The sequence below is a fragment of the Lolium rigidum genome, chromosome 6 (assembly GCF_022539505.1).
Source record: "Lolium rigidum isolate FL_2022 chromosome 6, APGP_CSIRO_Lrig_0.1, whole genome shotgun sequence".
Lineage (NCBI taxonomy): Eukaryota > Viridiplantae > Streptophyta > Magnoliopsida > Poales > Poaceae > Lolium > Lolium rigidum.
The window spans coordinates 89,530,202-89,550,682 of NC_061513.1; the positions used below are offsets into that span (position 1 = coordinate 89,530,202).

General features: G+C 39.3%; 1 protein-coding gene across 2 annotated transcripts; it reads right to left on the reverse strand.

Moving 5' to 3' along the window:
• Positions 1-868: 868 nt before the first annotated feature.
• On the reverse strand, positions 869-18,339 carry LOC124665789 (protein MOR1-like). 2 transcript variants are annotated; one of them, XM_047203167.1, is made up of 53 exons: positions 17,960-18,339; positions 17,698-17,803; positions 17,483-17,606; positions 16,051-16,130; positions 15,795-15,972; positions 15,645-15,709; positions 14,860-14,942; positions 14,666-14,751; positions 14,460-14,573; positions 13,639-13,758; positions 12,317-12,419; positions 11,917-12,053; positions 11,751-11,816; positions 11,538-11,652; positions 11,372-11,412; positions 10,827-10,898; positions 10,630-10,734; positions 10,160-10,265; positions 9,917-10,029; positions 9,667-9,754; positions 9,410-9,510; positions 8,993-9,100; positions 8,802-8,907; positions 8,644-8,723; positions 8,415-8,564; positions 8,231-8,306; positions 8,005-8,129; positions 7,657-7,917; positions 7,482-7,556; positions 7,313-7,394; positions 7,103-7,224; positions 6,937-7,029; positions 6,776-6,853; positions 5,925-6,020; positions 5,723-5,824; positions 5,538-5,639; positions 5,191-5,373; positions 4,997-5,108; positions 4,662-4,738; positions 4,473-4,552; positions 4,222-4,287; positions 4,017-4,134; positions 3,715-3,834; positions 3,565-3,642; positions 3,322-3,480; positions 3,095-3,253; positions 2,923-3,020; positions 2,675-2,831; positions 2,467-2,583; positions 2,266-2,361; positions 1,950-2,021; positions 1,641-1,866; positions 869-1,533 (listed from the first exon to the last, which is right to left on the reverse strand). In XM_047203167.1, the coding sequence occupies exons 1-53, from the start codon at positions 18,120-18,122 to the stop codon at positions 1,292-1,294; spliced, it is 5,982 nt and encodes a 1,993-aa protein (XP_047059123.1). In that variant the 5' UTR covers positions 18,123-18,339; the 3' UTR covers positions 869-1,291. The 2 variants fall into 2 exon arrangements, with proteins under 2 accessions (XP_047059123.1, XP_047059124.1); XM_047203168.1 differs by having other exon boundaries at positions 869-1,536.
• Positions 18,340-20,481: the final 2,142 nt, after the last annotated feature.

Here is a 20,481-nt window from a genome sequence, read left to right on the forward strand (position 1 = left end):
TTTTTTTGTCCAACTTTTTTGACATTTCGAAATATGATTTGTTGATAAAGAGAGCATACGCACTCGGGAGCCGAATTGAATTTCCAGTTGAGGACTAGTCTGAGAAGTCGACAATATCTGCTAATGAACAACATAGTGTAGAAGGGAGTGAGGAGGCATGGCATAGAGGCCGAGCTCTAGGAAGTCATTTACTTTAAAAAAATATTTACATGCCTCAATAAATTCTGGAAAAGCAAATCAATGTTTTCAGTTTAGTATCTTACAAACATGCAAAATCTCAATCTTAAATTCTTTATATTTTGTAAGCTACACTACACTCAGGTAAACACTATCAATTTTTATGTAGCCTTAAATACATAACCCTGGAGCTCAGCCTCTTTTCCAGACTTTTTCCAAAATTTTCCAAAACTTTTAAATATATCACCCTGGAGCTCAGCCTCCAATTCCTGTATCCACTATCCACCTATTGTCCGAATGAAATTTTCTTTACTTCGACCAAACTTATAACACAAATACTACTACCTCTATTCCAAAGCTTCAGGCTTGTTGACCAAGTTTTAACCAAAAATCATTAAACATGTAAAATATAAAATTAATAACATTAGGTAAATAGTAAAATATATTTTCGGGTGGTATCTACAAAATATCATATTTATTGATATATTCTTCTAAATATTTGGTCAAACTTTATTTGGTTTGACTTTTCAAAAAAAGCCTTAAGCTTTGGACGGAGGTACTAATGTCTACACAAACATTAACGTTAGTATATATATCGCTTAATATATTACTCTTCAAACCTGAACAAGCTTCAAAAAGGCGTTGAATTAGGATACAACAAATAGGACTTGAAATTGGGCAGGAGGGAGGAGAAAGAATAATCACAGGCCATCTGTTTCACATCACTGAAATTTTCTAGAAATCACAACAATACAAGAATATGGTACTCGTCACCGCAGTGATGTTTTCACAAATGATTAATGCAGTTAACTTAGATTCACTCGATTCTATTGCTATACAACACAGAAAACTCAACACTGTCGAAAAAAATGTGTCAAAACACTAATCAGGCCCTCAGAGAGGCAAGCTACAGGCAAAACATCTGGCTAGCTATCTAAAACTACACCGGAGAGAACTCTGCAAGAATGGGTTGACCAGGAACGCGGGGATAACAAAACGTCAGCCCCGCATCATGTAGTGCATCTGACATACCTATCTACAAATAGCATGACTATGCTGCAAATATACAGTCAATTACAATGGTTGGTATTTATCATGATACTGTCAACTGTATTTAGAGTGGATCCATAGACCCACTCTTCAGCCTCTCCATTCGTGCTTGCAGCCCAGATAATGCTCTCTCGTCCATGGGTGGAATATTACTTTGTGTTTGTGGTTCACCATCCAGTCGTGTCCCCCCATGTAGCATATTACCGTTCATACTTGCCAATGGCCTTGTATGAGCTCCATCAAAATTACCTCCTACAGCTGCAGCTTGCATGCTTTTCATTCTTTCCCTGAGAGCATCCAGTGTCCCTGCTGGCGAAGAAATAAATAGTTCCAATAATAAAAAACAAATATCAATAAGTTTGATACCATACAGTCAAATATCGAGATGCCAAAAGATAGCGTAAGAAGTAGACCTGAGGATTGGAATCTATCAGTCTGTTGTTCAGTAGATTGTAGCCTAATATCAGAGTCTCCTTGGACTCTGAAGGGATCATCTTCATTACAATCGGTTTTGCTATTTATCGATTTTGTGTGGACAGGAGAAGGTGCGAATTTTGGAGAAGGTATAGATGCTATTGGAGGTGGCGTTGATAATGGAAGACTAGAGGGTGTTCTTCCAGCTGCGGCATTCTTCTCCACCTGGATGCACCACAAACACATTTCTTATATCTCAGTCAAAAGTACCAAAAGACTCAAACCCGTCCAAGGAGAAGATTACAAACCTGAGCAAGCCCATCTCTGATGTACGTTCTAAATGCTTCACTTGCATTCTGAAGCTGAGCAAAAATATCAACCTGGGGAAAACATTTTCTTGAATCAGGAAATAAACCAGAGCAGACAGCTAAAATGGCAAAGATTAAAAAAATCGAAATCCAAGTTTCAGATTTACTTTTCAAATGATGCAAGCAGTACTAGTGTAAAATCAACATCAAATATATTTCCGAATGAGTGGGTGGTAGATATGCAACCCATTTCATTTGAATTCAGCTTAACCAGCAAGGCTAACTGCGGACAGTGATACTACTTGATAACATATACCTTTGGGTACAGCTGGGTTATCCTGTAGAGCTCATAAAGACCAATAGTGCATGTTTGCTTATCACCAATTTTCTTGAATACTGCAGCAAGCTCTTGCTGATCATACCCAAAACAAAGGCCAACAATGTATTAAATAAGTGTGTGAAGTTGAATACAATTAAACTACAAGCATGACGTGACAAAAGAAACAAGTGGTGCAACCTTCAATTGTGCATCAGTTGAATGAACTGATGGATTTGCATTGTTCGATGCGGCGTCACCCCAGTGAGTTTGGCCCATAGGTCCAGATGGCGTCAACATCCTTGCTGCTGCAAGGGTCTAGGATGACCCAATAGTATTTGCTTAGACAAAAAGGAGGCACATAGAAGCTTTCATGGAACGATCAAAGGACATGATATTCAAATCCTACCTGAAGATTAAGATCAATGTATGCCAGAATGATTGGCTGAGGTTCAGCATCTATAGGGACCATTGAAAGATGACCTTTTATTGCTGTACCTCGAAGCTTTACAAGTTCATGCAGCACAGTTTTGACCATTCTTAGTGGTTTGTCATCAGCTCCAGCCCTACACCATATGCAATGCATCTCATGTGACTGAAATACAAAAGGAAATGATTGAAGAGATAAATATTCAAATCTAATGGGTCAGCACAGACCTCCTCCGTATCTCTTCCATCCCAAGTTCTTGTAAATAAATATGAACACTCTGAAGAATGCGATCAAGGTCAACTTCGTATATCGTACTTTGAAGAACCTGAAAAGATGACATATGCCATCAAAATTGACACCCCGTACATATTAACAGTCCATACACAAATAGCAGCATACCTTTGTCAATTTAATTAAACATTTGACAACTAAATCTGAGAACTTCTGATTTTTTACAGCAAGGGACTCTGATGGAGTTGGGCACGGCCATCTTGAAGGGTCTAAAGGCCTCAGTAAGTTGATTAGTACAACAAATGAGGATGTTCTCTCAGCATTATCCTGCTCAAAGTAGACCGTTAACACAGCAGACATCAAGCTTAAGAGAATATGTAAAGAAATACACATACCAGGATTTTAAGCATCAAGACATTAAGAGCCTTGAGTAGTTGACTACCATCATCCATAAGAGGAACTCTTTCATCTAAAAGCCAGAGTAGTAGCTCTGTGATAAGATTGTCTAAGGTACCCTCCTTCACAGCATGAGCAAGTCGTTTGATCTGGAAAGTCTGCAGAATAGCAACTAACTCGTAAACAACATTAAACAAATATATAAAAAGGAAAGAAAAACGAGCATAGACTTATTAACAGACCTGCATGAGAGTATTTAAAACGTATTTGCAAGACCTTGAAGAAGCACCAGATAGGCTGAAATTAAAGGTTTTTGGAACCTGAAAGATATGTCATCATCGAAGTTAGCAGAGTTACCGAAAGCTAAGCTGAATAAAACAATGAAGGCTTACCATAACAGACAAGCATGAAACTAATCTGTCAGCTTCTTTGATGAGATCATCAAGCACAGAGCTTTCGGGGTCAACTGCCTGAGTTAGCTCATGGCATATGACTTTCATTCCTTCAACAGACTGCATGAACAAAAACATAATATCAATGCTTACAATTCAATAATGGATGTAGAAATGCGGTAAAGCAAATAGGTTGTTACAGGTAGATATCAAATACAGTAATAGAAAAAGGAAAGAACAAAGAGCACATCAACGACGGAAAAAGAGGTGGCCGAACTATGTAAGTGAGTAACAGCACAAACCTGCTCAGGCAAACCTAATGCAACAATATCAAGAGCTTCCCGCCAGTCTGCAGGACCAGCTGCTGCTGTTGCCATCTGCCTAGGTACCATATGGGCATCGGTATAACCAAAATTTTCCCTATTCATAGACAAGCATACACAAGTGGAGTTGTGTTATGGAATACAAAAGGAATTACAGACCCATTAAATAAGATAGCTGGAGCACCTTGAGGTCATCGATCCTGCTATTGAACGGGAAACTAACTCCCCACTCTGTTCTGCTACATCAGACCTATATCCAAAGAATAATAATAAGTAGAAAGATGATGCCATAAACAGTACTGGGTAGTGAACCAAGAAGTGAACTGTTATGTTTTTTGTTCAAAATTGCCCGTCTTGCATTTTCACTCCTAAAAGTTGAGTAAAGGAAGCAATATATAACACAGAGCATGCATCATTTAAAACAAGGGAACTAACCCATTCTCTCTAACTGAACGTCTCAAAGCTGCTCGAGCATCACCAGGCCTTCCTTCTCTCCTCTTGTCCATTTCCCGAGCCTGACAATATACCATCATAAAACCTTTGCTTTATCAGGTAAATGAACGGTTTTACACTAAAAATGCTACAAATTTCTTGTGGACTTGTGGACTGATAGATGATGATGACCTTCCATTTAAATCTATCATCGAGCATACTTCTTTGAGCATCTGAAAGTTTTCCAACAAATCGCCAAACATCGTCCCCTGCATGACCAAGAGAGTAGACTAAGAACATCTTGGTAGTCAATTTCATTACTTGTCACCAAGCCGCAATTATAGCTCATACCCTTAAGTTCAAGTATGAAAGCAAGCATGTTTGATGAAAAAAGGAATACAATTCTCAAGAGTAATGGTCCAGGTAGTAAAAAGGCTTCCAACACAGGACCAGGTAGTACCAAATAAAAACAGGTCTAATATAAAATGAAGAATCAAGTGCTGGAAATATTTAGGGAAAAGCCATACCAAGGTTCTTGTAAGCAGTGGCAAGCGTATTAAGAGCGGCTTTCCTGATTTCTCCATCACGCTCTGCTGTTAATGCAGCAACAGATGGCAAATTTTTCAACAAACCACCAACCTGCAAGAGCAGAAATAAGCATGACCATAAGCAAGAAATCTACCAGCTACTACAGAACGGTGGATGTGAGGGATATACATACCTCAGTCCCGTTATTATCCATAAAATATCCAATAATATCAACACACTCTATCCTAGTTCGGTTATTCTTGGAGCGCAGTCCCTCCAAAATATAGGGAAGTAGTTTTGGAAGAGGGTAGATATTCATCATTTGCTTTATCAGCTCCCCCATTTTCTCCCTGACTTTCTCGATGTTGTGACCAGACTGCAATAGGAGAGTTATTTAGGTTCGAAAAGGAGTCCCATACTGCAATATAAGTAATATGTGTGTTCCAACAAAAAATCTAGGAAAAAAATATTTCAGGATGGTGTTTGAAAGAATTCTCATCCAATTATATTTCGCAGCGTTAAATTTCCAATGGTACCTACCTTCTCTATAAGGCAAGGCAAGAAGATTGCAGCTTCTGCTTCCGTTAACATGTAAGATTGATCTTTCAGACCATCAAATAGCTCCGGTAGAAAGTCAAGAACCTACAAGTCAAAATAAACAAAATACTCAGAACTAATTTTGCTATGCCTAGAAAAAAGAACTTAAGTTTCCGTAGCTAGCATACCTTCAACAAACAAGTTGTGTTAGATTCACAGAAACGCAAGACAAACCATCTTAGTAAGATATCAAGAAGCTCAACCACTTCTTTCCCACTTGACGGAAGTGCCTGCAAAATTAGACAGTGTCGCAACAAAAGGATCATATGAGCTAAGGTTACAAAATCAAACAGGAGAGATAGAGTTTCAATATTGTTATCTATTTCTAACCTTTTGTAACAACTCAATACCATCAATTTGCCTCTTAAAGTCTGAGTTCCATAGCCGCAAACTAACATCTTCTCGGAAATGCTTAAATAAATCAACCTGCAGATGATTTTTTTAAGAAACCAGATGATGATAACAAATAGCACATCACGCGAAGCAGCCAATTAACTACGCAATGCCACCAGTTGAAAAAGTAAAATAGAAGGAAACATCAGATTGGCATGTCGAATGAACAAAATATATCAAAACAGTATATTCTTCTACAGTGCAATGCAGCAAGCGATATTTGCTGGAAGAAGAAAAAATATCAGGCAGATGTGCACATTTCAGGAACGTACGAATATACACCCACATGTTGGTGAAGTGCTCATGACAGAAGAGCAGCGAGAGCAGAATCTAAGATAAAATCCAAACCAACTCAATAATATGGAATAGAACTTGTTTTGTGCCACTTGAATATGTAATAGAACTCCACACAGCAGTGTGCGCACCAGTTTTGGACACAACCACATCTGCTGCTTACTAACCTGCTATACCAATTGACCAATTATGAGTTCTGACATGACACAACTGCATAGCATATGCTAGTGTTTAAATTAATTAAGTTAGCTAATGTGGATGCAGATTTGTGACTGAAATCAAATCAGTGTCGCTGCAAAGTAAAGGTAACAAAGAGGGTATTCCATGCCACACAGTGATAAATGTGTGTCCCCTAGGTATCATGTTTCACTTCTGTTAAATGATCATTTCATGTTACATCTAACATATAACAGCATGATTTACGGCATGAGACCACAAACCAGTACAGAAATATAAATATAGGTACAGATCAGTTCTGTTTCTGCAACACAGACCTTCAGTTCATCAATCTGCTCACGCCGCGGTTCTTCAAACTTGAACTTACGTACCAAAACACGTCTCTCCCGATCTTCCTGCAAAATGAAATATAGATATGAATATAAGAGTCCAATGCACAACTTTGCAAGTTGCAGGAAGGGAATTGATGATGGCCTACCTTGTTTGAGTCCTTAATATTAAATAATGCCTGAGATTGTAAGGAGTCTTGGGAAGAAATCATAGTAACCGAGGCCCTTGCTGGAACTCCTCTCTGACAAAAAAAAGATAACTATCAGAAAAAAGGCATTTTCCACAATAACACAGACAGCAAAAGCCACACGCACTTGAGATGCAGCTTTGCCAACATTAGACCCACGATCATTCAGGCCATGTTTGGCGTTCTTCAAACCACCTTTTGATGGCAAACTTATGCTTGTTGTCACCATCTTCACAGAATCAGATAATCCTGTTTGTGATGCAATAATACCAAATTAGTACAGAAGACCAAGTGTTGAGAATAAGCCCAAAATGTGAATTAAGATTAGGCTAGACACCTTCGTGTACATTGGACAGTTTCAGACGCTCTGCTACAATGGCCATAGTAGGGGATGGTAAATCCCTCAAGTTCTTTGCCACCTATGCCATACAGCGAATTCAGCCACTGGAAAAGGGTTTCAGAAAAATGAACAAGTGAATAAAAGAACGTAAAAAACAAAACCATACCACTGCTTGGCCACAGATCTTGAGAATTTCATTCATAAATGTCTCAGCAGCTTTGCGGACTTCAGATGATTTATCCTATTCAGCAGAAGCATATAAACACATTAGATTTCATGTGAACTCTGTGGACATGTGAAAGACGAATACCAATGAAATAGCTCAACTATCTAACTAATACCATCAAAGAGGATGCAGACGGCTTCAATAAAGGCAATGACTCAGCAGGATCACTCAGTTTTGAAACATGCTTAGACAACCAATCGAAAAGATCCTTGCGGCCTTCTGAACCACATTTCTGATCACCCAAAGCTACCGTAATATAAGGAACCATCTTATCAAGTTGAGCAGCAGCAACCCAGGAATCTAGAGCAGTCAATGTGCACTCTCGCATGTGCTTCTTATTGTCACCAATACACTTCAGCACGTCTGCCAAAATACCCTAGATTGCAACATAAAGTTGCAGTTATTATAGGTGCAAAACAGTACTAAGAAACATATAAAAACAGATGTAGAAATGGTTGCAAACCTTGCTTGATTTTTCAACGGAAGGGCCCATAGCAGATGCAAGACCACCAATCGTCGACAAGGTCGCCATTACTAGATTTTTATTACTGTCATTAAGACGGCCTCTTAGAGCTGTGAACAGGTCCGCTGGAGGTACAAGACCAAAACGTTAAGGGTTTGTGAATTGAATGAACATCAACGAATATAGCCTATTTAACAGTTGTTCGAGATAGACAACGAAAAAGAACCTGTGCCGGTCGGCTGAATGCGCTTATGGGCCTCCTCCACAATTTTGTTGACTGCTTCAATGGACTCCAGCCTTACCTGTCATTTCACATTTCACATTTCACATAAGTACAACATCAATATGACATGCACGCGAACTTACAGAATTAGCCCAAGCGGTTAAGGAGAAACCAAGTTCCATAGTACCTTCCAGTCTGGGCTTCCCAAATTTTTCAGTAAAGTAGGTGTTATCTTAGAACTTATGTCTTCCCTCGGCAGCCCATCTGATGAGGCACCAGATGAAGACGATGCAGTATCCAAAGCTCTAACTGTTCTTTTTGGAGGAGCAGCAGCACCCTGTTAATTCAACATAATTCATGCCGTTAACACTCCAAACAAAAAATACATTTTCTATACAATGACCAAGACAGCATACCTCAAATGGATTCTTTTCATATTCAGCATCGAGAGCACTGAGAAGTGCCGGTTTGACATCACTCAAGAAGCCTTTGATATCTGGAGGAAACAATTACTTAAACAACAACAAAATAGGCATTCATCAAGCCATACATAAATTAAGAAACTAGTAACAACCTGGTCCTACAAACTTATGCAGCACACCAATCAGTTTAATAGTTGCATTTCTAGTTGCAGCAGCGCTTGATTGCAGACCGGTGTCTTTGCAGAAATCAATTATATCCTGGAAAAAAAGAAGAGTAAAGAAGAGTATGAACATAGTGTGGTGTCTTTATAACTGTAAATAATACTTAGAAAGTAAAGTGCACCTTTAGTTTCAAATTGGAAATCCCAAAGTCTTCGACGGCAGATACCATCCAAAGAATACCCTCACTGAGAACCTTCGGGTTCTTGTGCTCTTTCATTATTTTATATAGCTACAAAATAAAAAATGATGGAAATAGTTATGATGGTTACCAAACATCATACGGTCAGTGGAAAGTGTTCAGTACTTTTTGTTGCAATGTTTGAGATCATACCGCACAGACATTCTTTGTATATTAAAACTGATTTGTTAGTTGTAAATGCATCAAGTTGAAACCGTTCAGCAGTTCATGTGTTAAGATTCATGCGTGTTCAGATTCATGCGTGATAACCTTGCCACCAAATTGGGGCTTGTGCAGAAATTGTAAATATGCATAAAGGGACTGAAGTAGTGATGGCTTGATTGCAATGTTATACCATACCCTATCAAACACAAATCCTGGCCCAACTGCCTCACAAAACGCGGTGAGACATTTCATTGCAGGTGCTCGAGTTTTTATATCAGCAACCTTTTCACTTATGCCTGAAATTTTTTGAATGTAATAATAATTGGAACAATCAGCATTATATCAAGACATAATCAACAGTTGGATATGGAGAAGGTACACTGTATGATCAATGCAGGGAATGTTCATGTAATCTAAAATGGTGTAGAAACTGAAGTAGAAGGAGCTCATACCAAGAAGGCATAGAACAACACATCGCTTTAGAAACTTCTTTACAGTAGAGGCAATGTAGGTGATGACCTCTATAACTTGTTGCTGAACCTGTTTTGTTTGAAATATACATGACATAACTTCCCTACAGAAATAATTTTTACTCAACACAAAATTATTACTTCCTCTGTTCACAAATAGAACGACATTTTAGCAAAATGATTCAGTTTGCTAAATCATCATATATTAGTGAACGGAGGGAGAAACACATACCTGTACATTTTTTTCACTCCATCCAGGTACAGCACATAATAAACGAACAAGGAGTTCAGCAGATTTGTCGAGTTCTGTGAGATTTTCCACATCCTGCTTTAGGATGCCAATAGCTGACAAATAGTACAGCATTAGTATTTAAATATGCCATCAAAACATAAGATATAAGAGAAATGAATCAAAGCTTATTCTGCCAATCCAAATAAGATAAAAAAAAACAGGCAGCACAGGATCTTCGCTAACCTTCAAGGCGCTCTTTCCAGACAGTGCTCTTTAGCTGGGAAATTGTCTCCGTTTTCACGATAGAATTTAATCTCTCCTCTATTTCTTCCAAACTCATCTCAGCAGGCTGCAAAAAATCAAACAAATAAGTATGTGAGCTTGCACCTACCTTCATCAGTGAATTATTTACAGCTATTACTTTGTAAATATAACATCTCATCACTGCTACTGCAAATCAGTTGGGTTTAACGGAAAAACCTTCAGTCCAATATTTATGGTTAGTATCCTTAAGGTAAATACAAAAGCTGAAGTTAAATAGTCTGAACACTGAATAATTTTTACCAATTTTCCATAGAACTGAGTGATAATTGATAAAGATTGTATGTGATTTAGACTAGCAGCTAATAGCTGTTACAGATTTAGTGCATAACAATAAAATCAGAACAAATTTGCTTCTAAGGACGCGGATATTATTATGACAAGCAAGTCACCTCAACATCTTCAACCTCAGCAGCAGCAGAGGCCTTTGATTGTTGTCCACCATCTGTCTTTTTTGTACCGGTTGATTTTGCAGGTCCGGATTTCTTAGTCGCAGCCTAACAACACAAACATGGTGGCCAAACATAAAGAGTAGAAACTCAACCACAGTATGGGTATAGGCATCCATGAGCAAGAAAATAATACTAACCACTGCATGGACAGTCTTCTTTCCACTAAGCATGCTTGCAGCAGATCTCCTCATTGATGAGCTATCTGTAACCTAGACAAATACGTAATAATCATATTTGATTTGCCAACTGAATAACTATATATCAAGCTACAATGATGTAAGTATTTTAAGCAGTGCTAATGTAAATCTGTTATTACGATAAATGTGATCCGTAAGCTTAGCAGGCTACTGCATAACAGTGGTGGCTTCTCAGGTCAAGGCACTTCTAATTTCCTATTTTGAATAAAACAACTCAAAAGAATCGTTATGCTAGACAGCAAAACCTTACAGCAATCTGTACAGTTATTCTAACAAACAGTGTTCTAAAAGGCAGCAGCCCCACATAGCCAATTTATCCTGCCTAGGCCACCTGATTAGCGCATAGCACATTGGTGAAGACCGGTAACAAACACAGTTCAGTTTAGCATGCAAAGAGGCAGGCCCGTTATTCCAGGAGAAGCTACAGACTACAGGTGGTAATGTGTCGTGGTGTTAAAAATATAATCAGAAGATATAAAAGGTACCTCGCGAGCAGATGTGGCGGCTCCTGAAGTTGAGGCAGGTGCTGAAACGGCATGGTTGGTGTTTGTTAGGTTCATGATACTGTTCTTCTAGAAATCAATAAGAAAAAGAGATGTATGGTTCTCATGTAGAAAGATGGAAAGCAGCACAAGGAATAGCAACTCAAACCTGTACCAGAACTTAAAACAGTATCAGTGGCAGAACCAATCATATCTGACAGTTTCTTTTTCCTCACATCGTCTAATTTCTCCAGGGACCGTTCCAAAGGTTTCATACCAACCATCTACCAGATAGCAAAAGTGCCCAAGAATTTTAGAATTTAACATTTAAGGATATAGAGATGGAAGAGAAAGGCACAGTCAAAACTCAAAAGAAACAGACCTTAGCTATGGCAGTCAAAACAGAAAATGAAGAATCCCGAACTTCAGGGGTGCTATCATTCAAGCACTAACAGTAAAAAAAATAAAAATCAGTGAAGACACAAAACATAAATACAGGTAAACAACAAGAAAAAATCCCAACCGGTGACCAAAAACTGGCTGTTTACCTCCATGCAGATAGGAACATATTCCTTGTGCAACTTTAGGACAGTTGCCTTATTGCTTGTTTCAATGCAAAATGCAACCCAGTTCAACGTTAACGATCGAACAAGAGGGACCTTGTTTTTTACAGCCACCCGAATATCTGCAATAACACAACAAACGAATTTCATAAAGATTACAAACTTTGCTTCTTCTGGTATGTATAAAACAACGCTAAAAACATGTCAGCTTTCACTTCTTAAGATATGTACGTATCCTTATTTGAAAAAAGTAGGCAACCACTTAAAGACTGGTCAGCTGAAGTCCAAGAAAACATGACACACATTTCCAGCCAGACTATTAGTATATTAAAAAGAATTTGACAGAACCCAGCACCGAAGATGCAGCTATTAACAAAATACTAACCATCAATCACGTCAAGAAGAGTGATACAGCCAGCCTTATGAATTGCTTCAAGCGTCTGAGTCAGTGCTTCTGTCATAGTTGCTTTTTTCTCTTTCAATTTTTCCTGTTTAACAGAACAAGGAAATGTCAGGTCAAACATGTTGCTTCACTTGATCAGCATTTCAAGATAGTGCAGCATAAAAATTTGATCAGTCAAGAAGAACAACAAATGTACTAATACTCAATTGCCATGAGCCCCTGTAAAAGGTTACATTATACAACATGATTAATTTGAAGTATCTTAATTGGAACATAAGAGGAAGTCACAATCACAAATGAATGCAATCAAATTAAAGAGGAGGATCTCAAGTATTAACTATTTTATTACACAGTATAAATACCATATGTATTATTCTTGGCACTAAATTATAGTCTCAGCATAATATAGATCAGTATATCACCATACCATCCAATTATCCAGAACACAGATTCCTCACCACGTGTGCGCGCACTGTTACTATTATAATGCACTACATCTAAGCGAAAACTAATCTATAGCAATGGTCATAGTGCCCTGGTCCTAGAAACCTGGGCAACAACCAGGCAATAGATCATACGTTGTAAATTTCTTTACTATCATGATAGAGGATAAGTTCTATCTAACATATAGAAAAAACGTACTAGTCAAACAAGGTCCTGTCAATTTTCTTATTAAAATAGAATATCATCTTTCCCTAAATCAAACATGTGAGAATGGTGGATTTAGCAAAACTGCAGCACCCCCCCTCCCTGTTGGATTTACCATCCAACAGCCCCACCTTTGTGCTGTGATTATGTTGTCTGTCACAATACCCCCCCCCCCCCCCACACACACACACACACGATGATCTGGGACAGTAACAGCAGCAACCGGTGTTCAGGATTAGCCCTACCTCCTTCCCCCTCTTTCCATGTTAAACTGAATTAGATTTGATCGCATCTTGAGACTTCCATTTTCATTTCAGCTCAAAGGAGTTATTGTTTCACCCTGTCAGATGCCCGGACCCTTACAGCATAGTCACAATTGGACAACACCTCAATCTTACAGGCAGGCGGGGTTCAAACTACCCCAATCAAGGCAACAAACAGTAGTGCATAACTGATACTAGTCAGCCTTTAATAAGTGGATAACATAAGAACATGCAAATTTGGCAGCACTAATCAGTCATGTGACTAAAGTGAAGAGCAAAATATCACATTTACAAAAACACAGAACACTCCTTAGTGTAAAGCAGATCAGACAACTTAAGCTATAAGCTAGCAGATATCACAAACAAGAAAAAAAAAATGATATTTCAACTTACAAGTAAAACAGGAAGCAGATTCCGTGAATTTCCAGAAAAATGAGTTCTTAAACCTTTAGCTAAATTCCCTATTGCTTGAGTAGCTTCCACTGCAACGGCCAAATTAACATCTGTAACAAGCTGCAACAGGAAAAAAGACAGGGGAGCAAGTGAATCACAAATTACAAACATTATTAGAAGCAACATCTTTATGATAGCACTCAGGATCCTGAGCAGTTCTCTGATAACACTAGCAACATTAGATTGGCAAGGAATAGAAGTAAAAGAAAAGAATTCAAATGCTTCTATCACAAAATGCTACTTCCTCCGTTCCAAATTAAGTTTCACAGATTTGTCTAGATTCACACGTATCTAGACGCGTGTTAGTGTGTAGATACATGCAAATCTAGACAAATCTGCGACATTTAATTTGAAACGGAGGGAGCACCACAGACCACAGTAACTCAAGAACCTTCCGAAACAACATAACTCGGCCCCCTAAAGAATATAGTGTGCCAACAGTTCCACATTAAGTATTGCAACCCTACAGAACATAATACAAACTCCAAGAGATTTCCAACATGACACTATAAAAAAAATATTATGCATGTAGTTTCAAGTTAAGTATTCACCTACACATTACTTGAAGTACAAAATGCAAACTCGATATAAGTCAGGACAAACACTAAAAGGGTTTTTTTTATAAATATAAGGAAACAGGAAAACATAAGATGAGTCAGGAAACAACCTTAAAATAAACCACATACTGTGCCAATAAGTAAAATCAATGTGAACAAGGGCAAATTTCGATGTATGATGAGATAGTTCAAGCCAATATTAACCTTTTTAAGAGTTCGTGAAACTTCATTAAAATCACCAGGAGCAATTTTTTTTGTTGAAGCAAGCTTAGTGAGCTCTGCCACAGCGTCCCTTCTTTCAGACCATTTAGTTGCTTTCTGGTATGACACATGACACAATGACATCAAAAGCTTATATAACTGTAATAACCGTTTACGATGACAGTGTGTATGCAAGACAGATCACATACCACGCCATCCCAAAATCCAGATTTTTCAAGTGGAGTTAAAATATCCACAGGGTCAACAAGATCATACTCATCGATCTCCATAGGGGCTAGAAGAAGAATTGCATCAGTACTCTCACAGTAAATATAAACGGTTAGCATATTTGTCAACAATAGAAATGAACATAACAATAACAATGCCCCGGAAAACAACAGACCATCTGGCACTGTGTCGTCACAGGTACTGGCGCCTGTTGTCTCTGGTACAGCTTCCTCCTCAAGCTCCTTTTCTTGTTCGGATCTAGTAAACAATATTAAAATCATATACACTTTCAATATATGATTGGCCATGCTGTATTATAAAAATATGGTACTCACAAATATATGAGTATGGCAGAAGGAAAAAAAATATCACTGCAAGCATATCTGTAGAGGGGGTCCTGTACAGTTTTTGCGCTAACAAAATTAACAAGTCCTTTAAGGCATAATTTCTTGGGACCAGAAACCTCTAGAGCACTTTGAAGAAGCCTTTAAAGAAATTGTACATGTGGCAAATAATATTTCCCTGTTGAACTATCCTACAGGATCAGTATAGTTCTGCAGCAGCAAATTTCAGAAGGGCCCTTTTACTCCCCTAAAGAATTGCATTTGCCAGATAATCACCCCAACTAGAAGAGGGTTATCCAAACCATTGCAACACTTGTGAGGAGTAAAATGGACATTTTCCTTGTAAATATGAAGTTTGTTCATCTCTACTCACTATTAATGCATGATAAAAAAAGATATCCAGTACGTTGTGATAAACAAAACATAGATCAAAGTTGTATCAGATGCTGGGAACTGCAGTAGACTTTTATCATATTATTATGAATGTCTGCCATTTTATCATAGTTTCATCTAGAGTCAGAACACAGCATTACAGCCTGGACCTAGAATTTAGATTTCAGAAATTGCTCATGTAGCTAAAATGTATCAAGCAGACATGTTCTTCAAAAATGTTGACCTTATCTTGCGAGTAGGCCTAGCAATCCCCGAAACGTTTGATAGTTCTGCTTCCAATTCTTTTTTCTACAAACAGGAAGAGTGTGATTATACTGTTGGCTTGTAATATAAATTATCAATAAAAACATTGCACTGGTACAAATAATCCCACCATTGTATCTCTCATTTTCTCGAACAAAATTGACTTAACAGGCTCCTTGCCAATCCATCGACAAAGTTCAAGCGTCAAACCCTTGGAAGAAGCCCGAACGTTCTGATCTGGATGATCGAATAGCTCAGGAAGCATCTTTAGAATCTTTTTGGGTGGTACAACCTTAGCTCCGAATTCACTGGTAGGAAAAAAGTAGTTAACAGAGTTCAAAAAAACTTGTTCTAACAAAAAACCAAATTACCAGCAAGGAACTTACCTAAGTGCTTGAAACATAACATCAATAGCAGGTACAACAGCTTTTGCCACTTTATTCTTTACAGCTTTCTCCATAGATTCCTGGTGGCAGTTTGAAAAAGTTAGCATGCTATCAATTATAACTACAAAAGGGAACATATGGTGGTACAAAGTACGATGAGATCACAAAAATTGATTGGTTGAGTAAGCGACAGAAAAAGAATACGGTATTAGATAAAGGCTGGTCATCAATGCCTTGTGGCAAGATATGATGCAATCACCAGAATAATCCTTTTATTATAAATGCTAAGATAAATCAACAAGCTCATGAAAATACTTGAGCGCTCAAGCAAGATACTTGCAATTGCAAATAAATGATGGGATACCAAATGAAGGTTCTCCTATTAACAACTGGAATCTAATTCGTGCTATGTATATATGCTAAATAGGTATACCAAGAGGTACTCCCTCATGTGTTGAAAGATAGGACGGAGTGAGATCTGTGCAGCCGACCGATGCTTTGAAACTTTGATCATTTAGTTTATGTGGTATGTAAATATACTACAGAATATTTATGTCACAGGACTTGTCTTCATATACTTTCATAATATATGAACTTACTTTTACTAATATGTTGCGATATTAGCCTTTGCACCTAAGACTGAAATGGCTTATACTAGAGAGCAAATTGAATCACAAATGTTATTATTGACATGTAAGTGCACAAGCATGTGTATCCCATCTCCATCCTGATGCTAATCGTCATACTGGTATACTTTTAGACCACGGCCACCATCATCACAATGCATGTTAGAACAGGAAAAAATATCTGCTTTCACAGTACTTGTGAAGGTTAGGCGGGGATTGCTTACAAATAGCGATTAGAAAAATAAGTACTATGTGTGTGGGAAGTTGAACAAAGGTAAGAGTTGTCTTCACCACAGTAACAGGTGCTCCCAAATAATGCAAGCACAGGAAGCACCCTCCTGGGATGCTGGTAATAATAATTAAGTAACTAACATAAAAAAAGTTCCGTATTAGAACAGCTAAACTACTTGCAGAATTGTGGGGTCTACCACGCCAGAGTATAACACCGAAAGGTGGGAAGAGGGGAATTGGTGTTTGGCATCTCAGGCATTGATCCATGGTTTTATGCGCGAAGTAGTAAACAATTTGTGACCCACCGTTAGCTAAGTGGTAACTAAAATCTGCTCCAGCATCCAACACTCAATCCTATGTCATAGGCCTAACACTTCAGACGTTATAACAGCATTGGTACATGGGCATTACGCAAGCTGCAGCTGCGTGCAGCTGTAGAATAACAAAATGTGCGGCACAAGTTGTCGCGGACAAAGTGGCTGCCTGAGAGCAGGCCATAGCTAACTGCTCAATGCATACGAATAATCATAATCCATAGCTTATAAGAAGTCACCAGGTGCAGTTTTTCGACTTACAAGGAAGACCTCTGACGCCTCGAGCTCCACCCAAAGGAGGAATGCAGCTTGAGCCTTCTCGACAGTCTTGGGCCGACCAGTGAGGCACTTGGCACAAATGGCGTCGCACACCTCTTTGGCATACCTGGGGACGGGCCAATTCCAAAAGGCATTGGTCAAGTAACCGGAAGCACGTCAGGTAAGAAATGAAGTACTAGCATGAGGTAGACACGCACCTGGATACATCAGCATCCGCGGCTCGCTGGAACGCTAGCAGGGCGTCCAGCGCCTTCTCCTGCACGGGCGCGTTGGAATCCGAAACCGCCTTCTTGAACAGCGGAGCTAACCAACAAAACAGCGGCGCTCAGATCTAACGCGCAGGGAAATCCGAAATGGAGAGGCGCGCGGTCGAATGGATGAAGCGTGTGGCTCGGATCCGAGCGGAGCGCTGAATGAATGAATGGGGGGCGGTGGATCGGGGGGGAGCGTGTGTCTCACCAAACTCGCGGAGGCGCGCGTCCTTGGGGTCGGTGATGGAGTCGCAGAGCGCGGCGAGGTCGATGTTGGCGTCGTTGCGCACCTTCCAGTTCTTGTGCTGCAGCCGCTCGTCCCAGGGAAGCTTCTTCGCCTCCTTGAGGAGCTTCTCGTCCTCGGTCGACATGGCCGGCCGCCGCCGCCGCCGCCGCTAGAGGGACGAGGGGGGCCGCCAATGCAATCGGCGTCGGCGGATCGGTGCGGCGGGCTAGGGTTTCAAATTGTGGCGGTGGCGTTCGTGGGGGAGTTCGGATCCGAAGGGGAAGAGAGAGGAGATGGGAGGGGGGAATAAAAAGGTAAAATCGATTATTTCGAAAGTGGAAAATGCGAAGTGAAATAGAGGGAGAGCTGGGTCAGGAGTGGAGCGTCATTTTGTTCGTCCGTCCGTCCGTTCGGGTTCGTCTTCTTCGTCGGTAGGTTTCGGGTCGGGGTCTACGCGCACGAGAAGGTGCGCTCGTACTGTCGCTTCCCGGTGGGCCATGTCTTCCACGCGCCGGTGGCGATGATGATTCGGTACCGAGCGCCCGTTTGCTTGCGGGGCGAGGGAGACGGAGCGTGGGACGGACGGTGTCGGTCCGGTCGGGGGTGTTTTGAAAGATTTTGAATCTCCGTTGAACACGGGCGGAAATTGGTGCCACGTGTACGGATGAGATCTCGTGACAGCATAATTTCTTCCATCTTGTGCACTGTATTATGCTGAGCAGCAAATAGCCTCCACAGCATCACTTATTTTTTTCTTCTTTCAACTGCTCTGCCTCACTTGTCATAGCCATCCAAATTGTGGTAGTAGCTTTTTCCTCGAAAAAACCTTGGTCTACCGATGCTTAGAAAGGTGGTTGAAATTTCAAATTATTTCGGATTACTAAACCAACACTTAGCTTTCACCCTACGAATATCATCGGTGCTAGCCACGATGGGTCACTCACAACAAATCACATTCTACCGGATAATGTGAACTCGTAGATCACGGAATTATCACTAGACGTGCATTTGCGGAACTCGGTGAAGCACGGAGGAGCAGTATAGTCGTAATACATCCACGTCACACAAGCAGCTCCCTCTTATGCGGATCGTCCAAGTGATGCTGATGAAACGTGTAATATCCCAGGTATTGGGGTTACAAAAATAGAGGAAACATATGTGTGCATTGCATTCATGCATAGAAAATCTGGGGAATTTTCGCGCTTTAAAGTAAAACAGTCACAATAACTGAAGTTTCACTTGACCTTGGTGGAACTGAAGTAGCTCATCAAGTCAAGTGCTATAAACCTCAATGTGACCTTTGATAAAACCTTGTTTTGGGTAGAGATGATTTGATCGATGGGCTAGATCAAATAGAAGTAGATTTGCAACAAACGACACCTTAAGTAAGGACCAACTACAAGATCTTATAAAAGGATCTCAACATGCCAATCCTTACAACAATACATGAATAGTTATTCAATTCTAAATCAAAGAACATGAGTAATTAAGAACCTATTCTTTACTTATCTTTTCCATGTCCTGTATTAAATAAGTAATTCTTACCATGATTCTCATGGTATATCTCTTCAACTACAATACTTGAATCAAGTCAAGAACATTCATATTCATTCTTCATTAACCTTTGATCATTCCAACCTTGTTTCTCAAATCATTCCTATTAAATCTCAGAGAAAAGAGAGGATCATTTTATTATGTTTACACCATTCATTAAGTAGAGCCACATGTTAATATTCAAACTCTATTTATGTGAGGTACACCAAGAATACTAATCAATGCTATAAGGAGTACAAGTCTAGTACTAAACCCTACTCGGACCTAGCTAATACTTGATGGTAAGTAAGTACCTATTTGACTAGAGATTCAAGAGAGGCAAATGTTGTGATCATTACAACTTGGTAATGATCATAAACCCTAGAGAAACCCTACCTATTAAAAAGAGCTCAACCTAAAGAGGTATACTCAAGTATATTGACTTATACTTGATCTTGGAGAGAGAACCATAATTCACCAGTGAATTATTATGAGGCCAATACTTTGATAATTACAAATTGAGTGATGATCATAAACCCTAAGAATCTAAGTGAGTGTGTGGACGAAGTATTAAAGAAGAGAGATTAGTGAGGAATAAGTGGATCATGTCTAATGCATGATCTTTCCTTATAAATTGAGATAGTAAGTTAAACCTATATATGTGATCCATAGATCTCATTCTTCTCATGAAACAATAAGTAAATCATTAGCAGTTAACCAAACCAATCCTCATGCCTTGTGTAGAGTAGTAATGATATTGTATTTAAACCTTGCCTATTCAAACACTAGGGACAAACCTAGCATTGCCTTGATACATGAACTCTAACTAAGTGAGGAGGAGTAACCCTAGCCAATTAAACATAACCCTAGCTTATGCTAATATCCTAATCCTTGGTTGTGTATCACTTGGGGTGATCACAACTAAAACCCTAGATCACATTTGAATTTCAATCCAAGTATCACTTGGGATT

Excerpts from the sequence above, each read along its gene's own strand:
- LOC124665789 (XM_047203168.1), bottom strand. The coding sequence starts at position 18,122 with ATGTCGACCGAGGACGAGAAGCTCCTCAAGGAGGCGAAGAAGCTTCCC. Across the intron at positions 10,735-10,826 it reads AGAAGACTGTCCATGCAGTG|GCTGCGACTAAGAAATCCGG; the intron begins GTTAGTATTATT and ends TTGTGTTGTTAG. Across the intron at positions 4,135-4,221 it reads GCAGGATCGATGACCTCAAG|GGAAAATTTTGGTTATACCG; the intron begins GTGCTCCAGCTA and ends GTCTATGAATAG.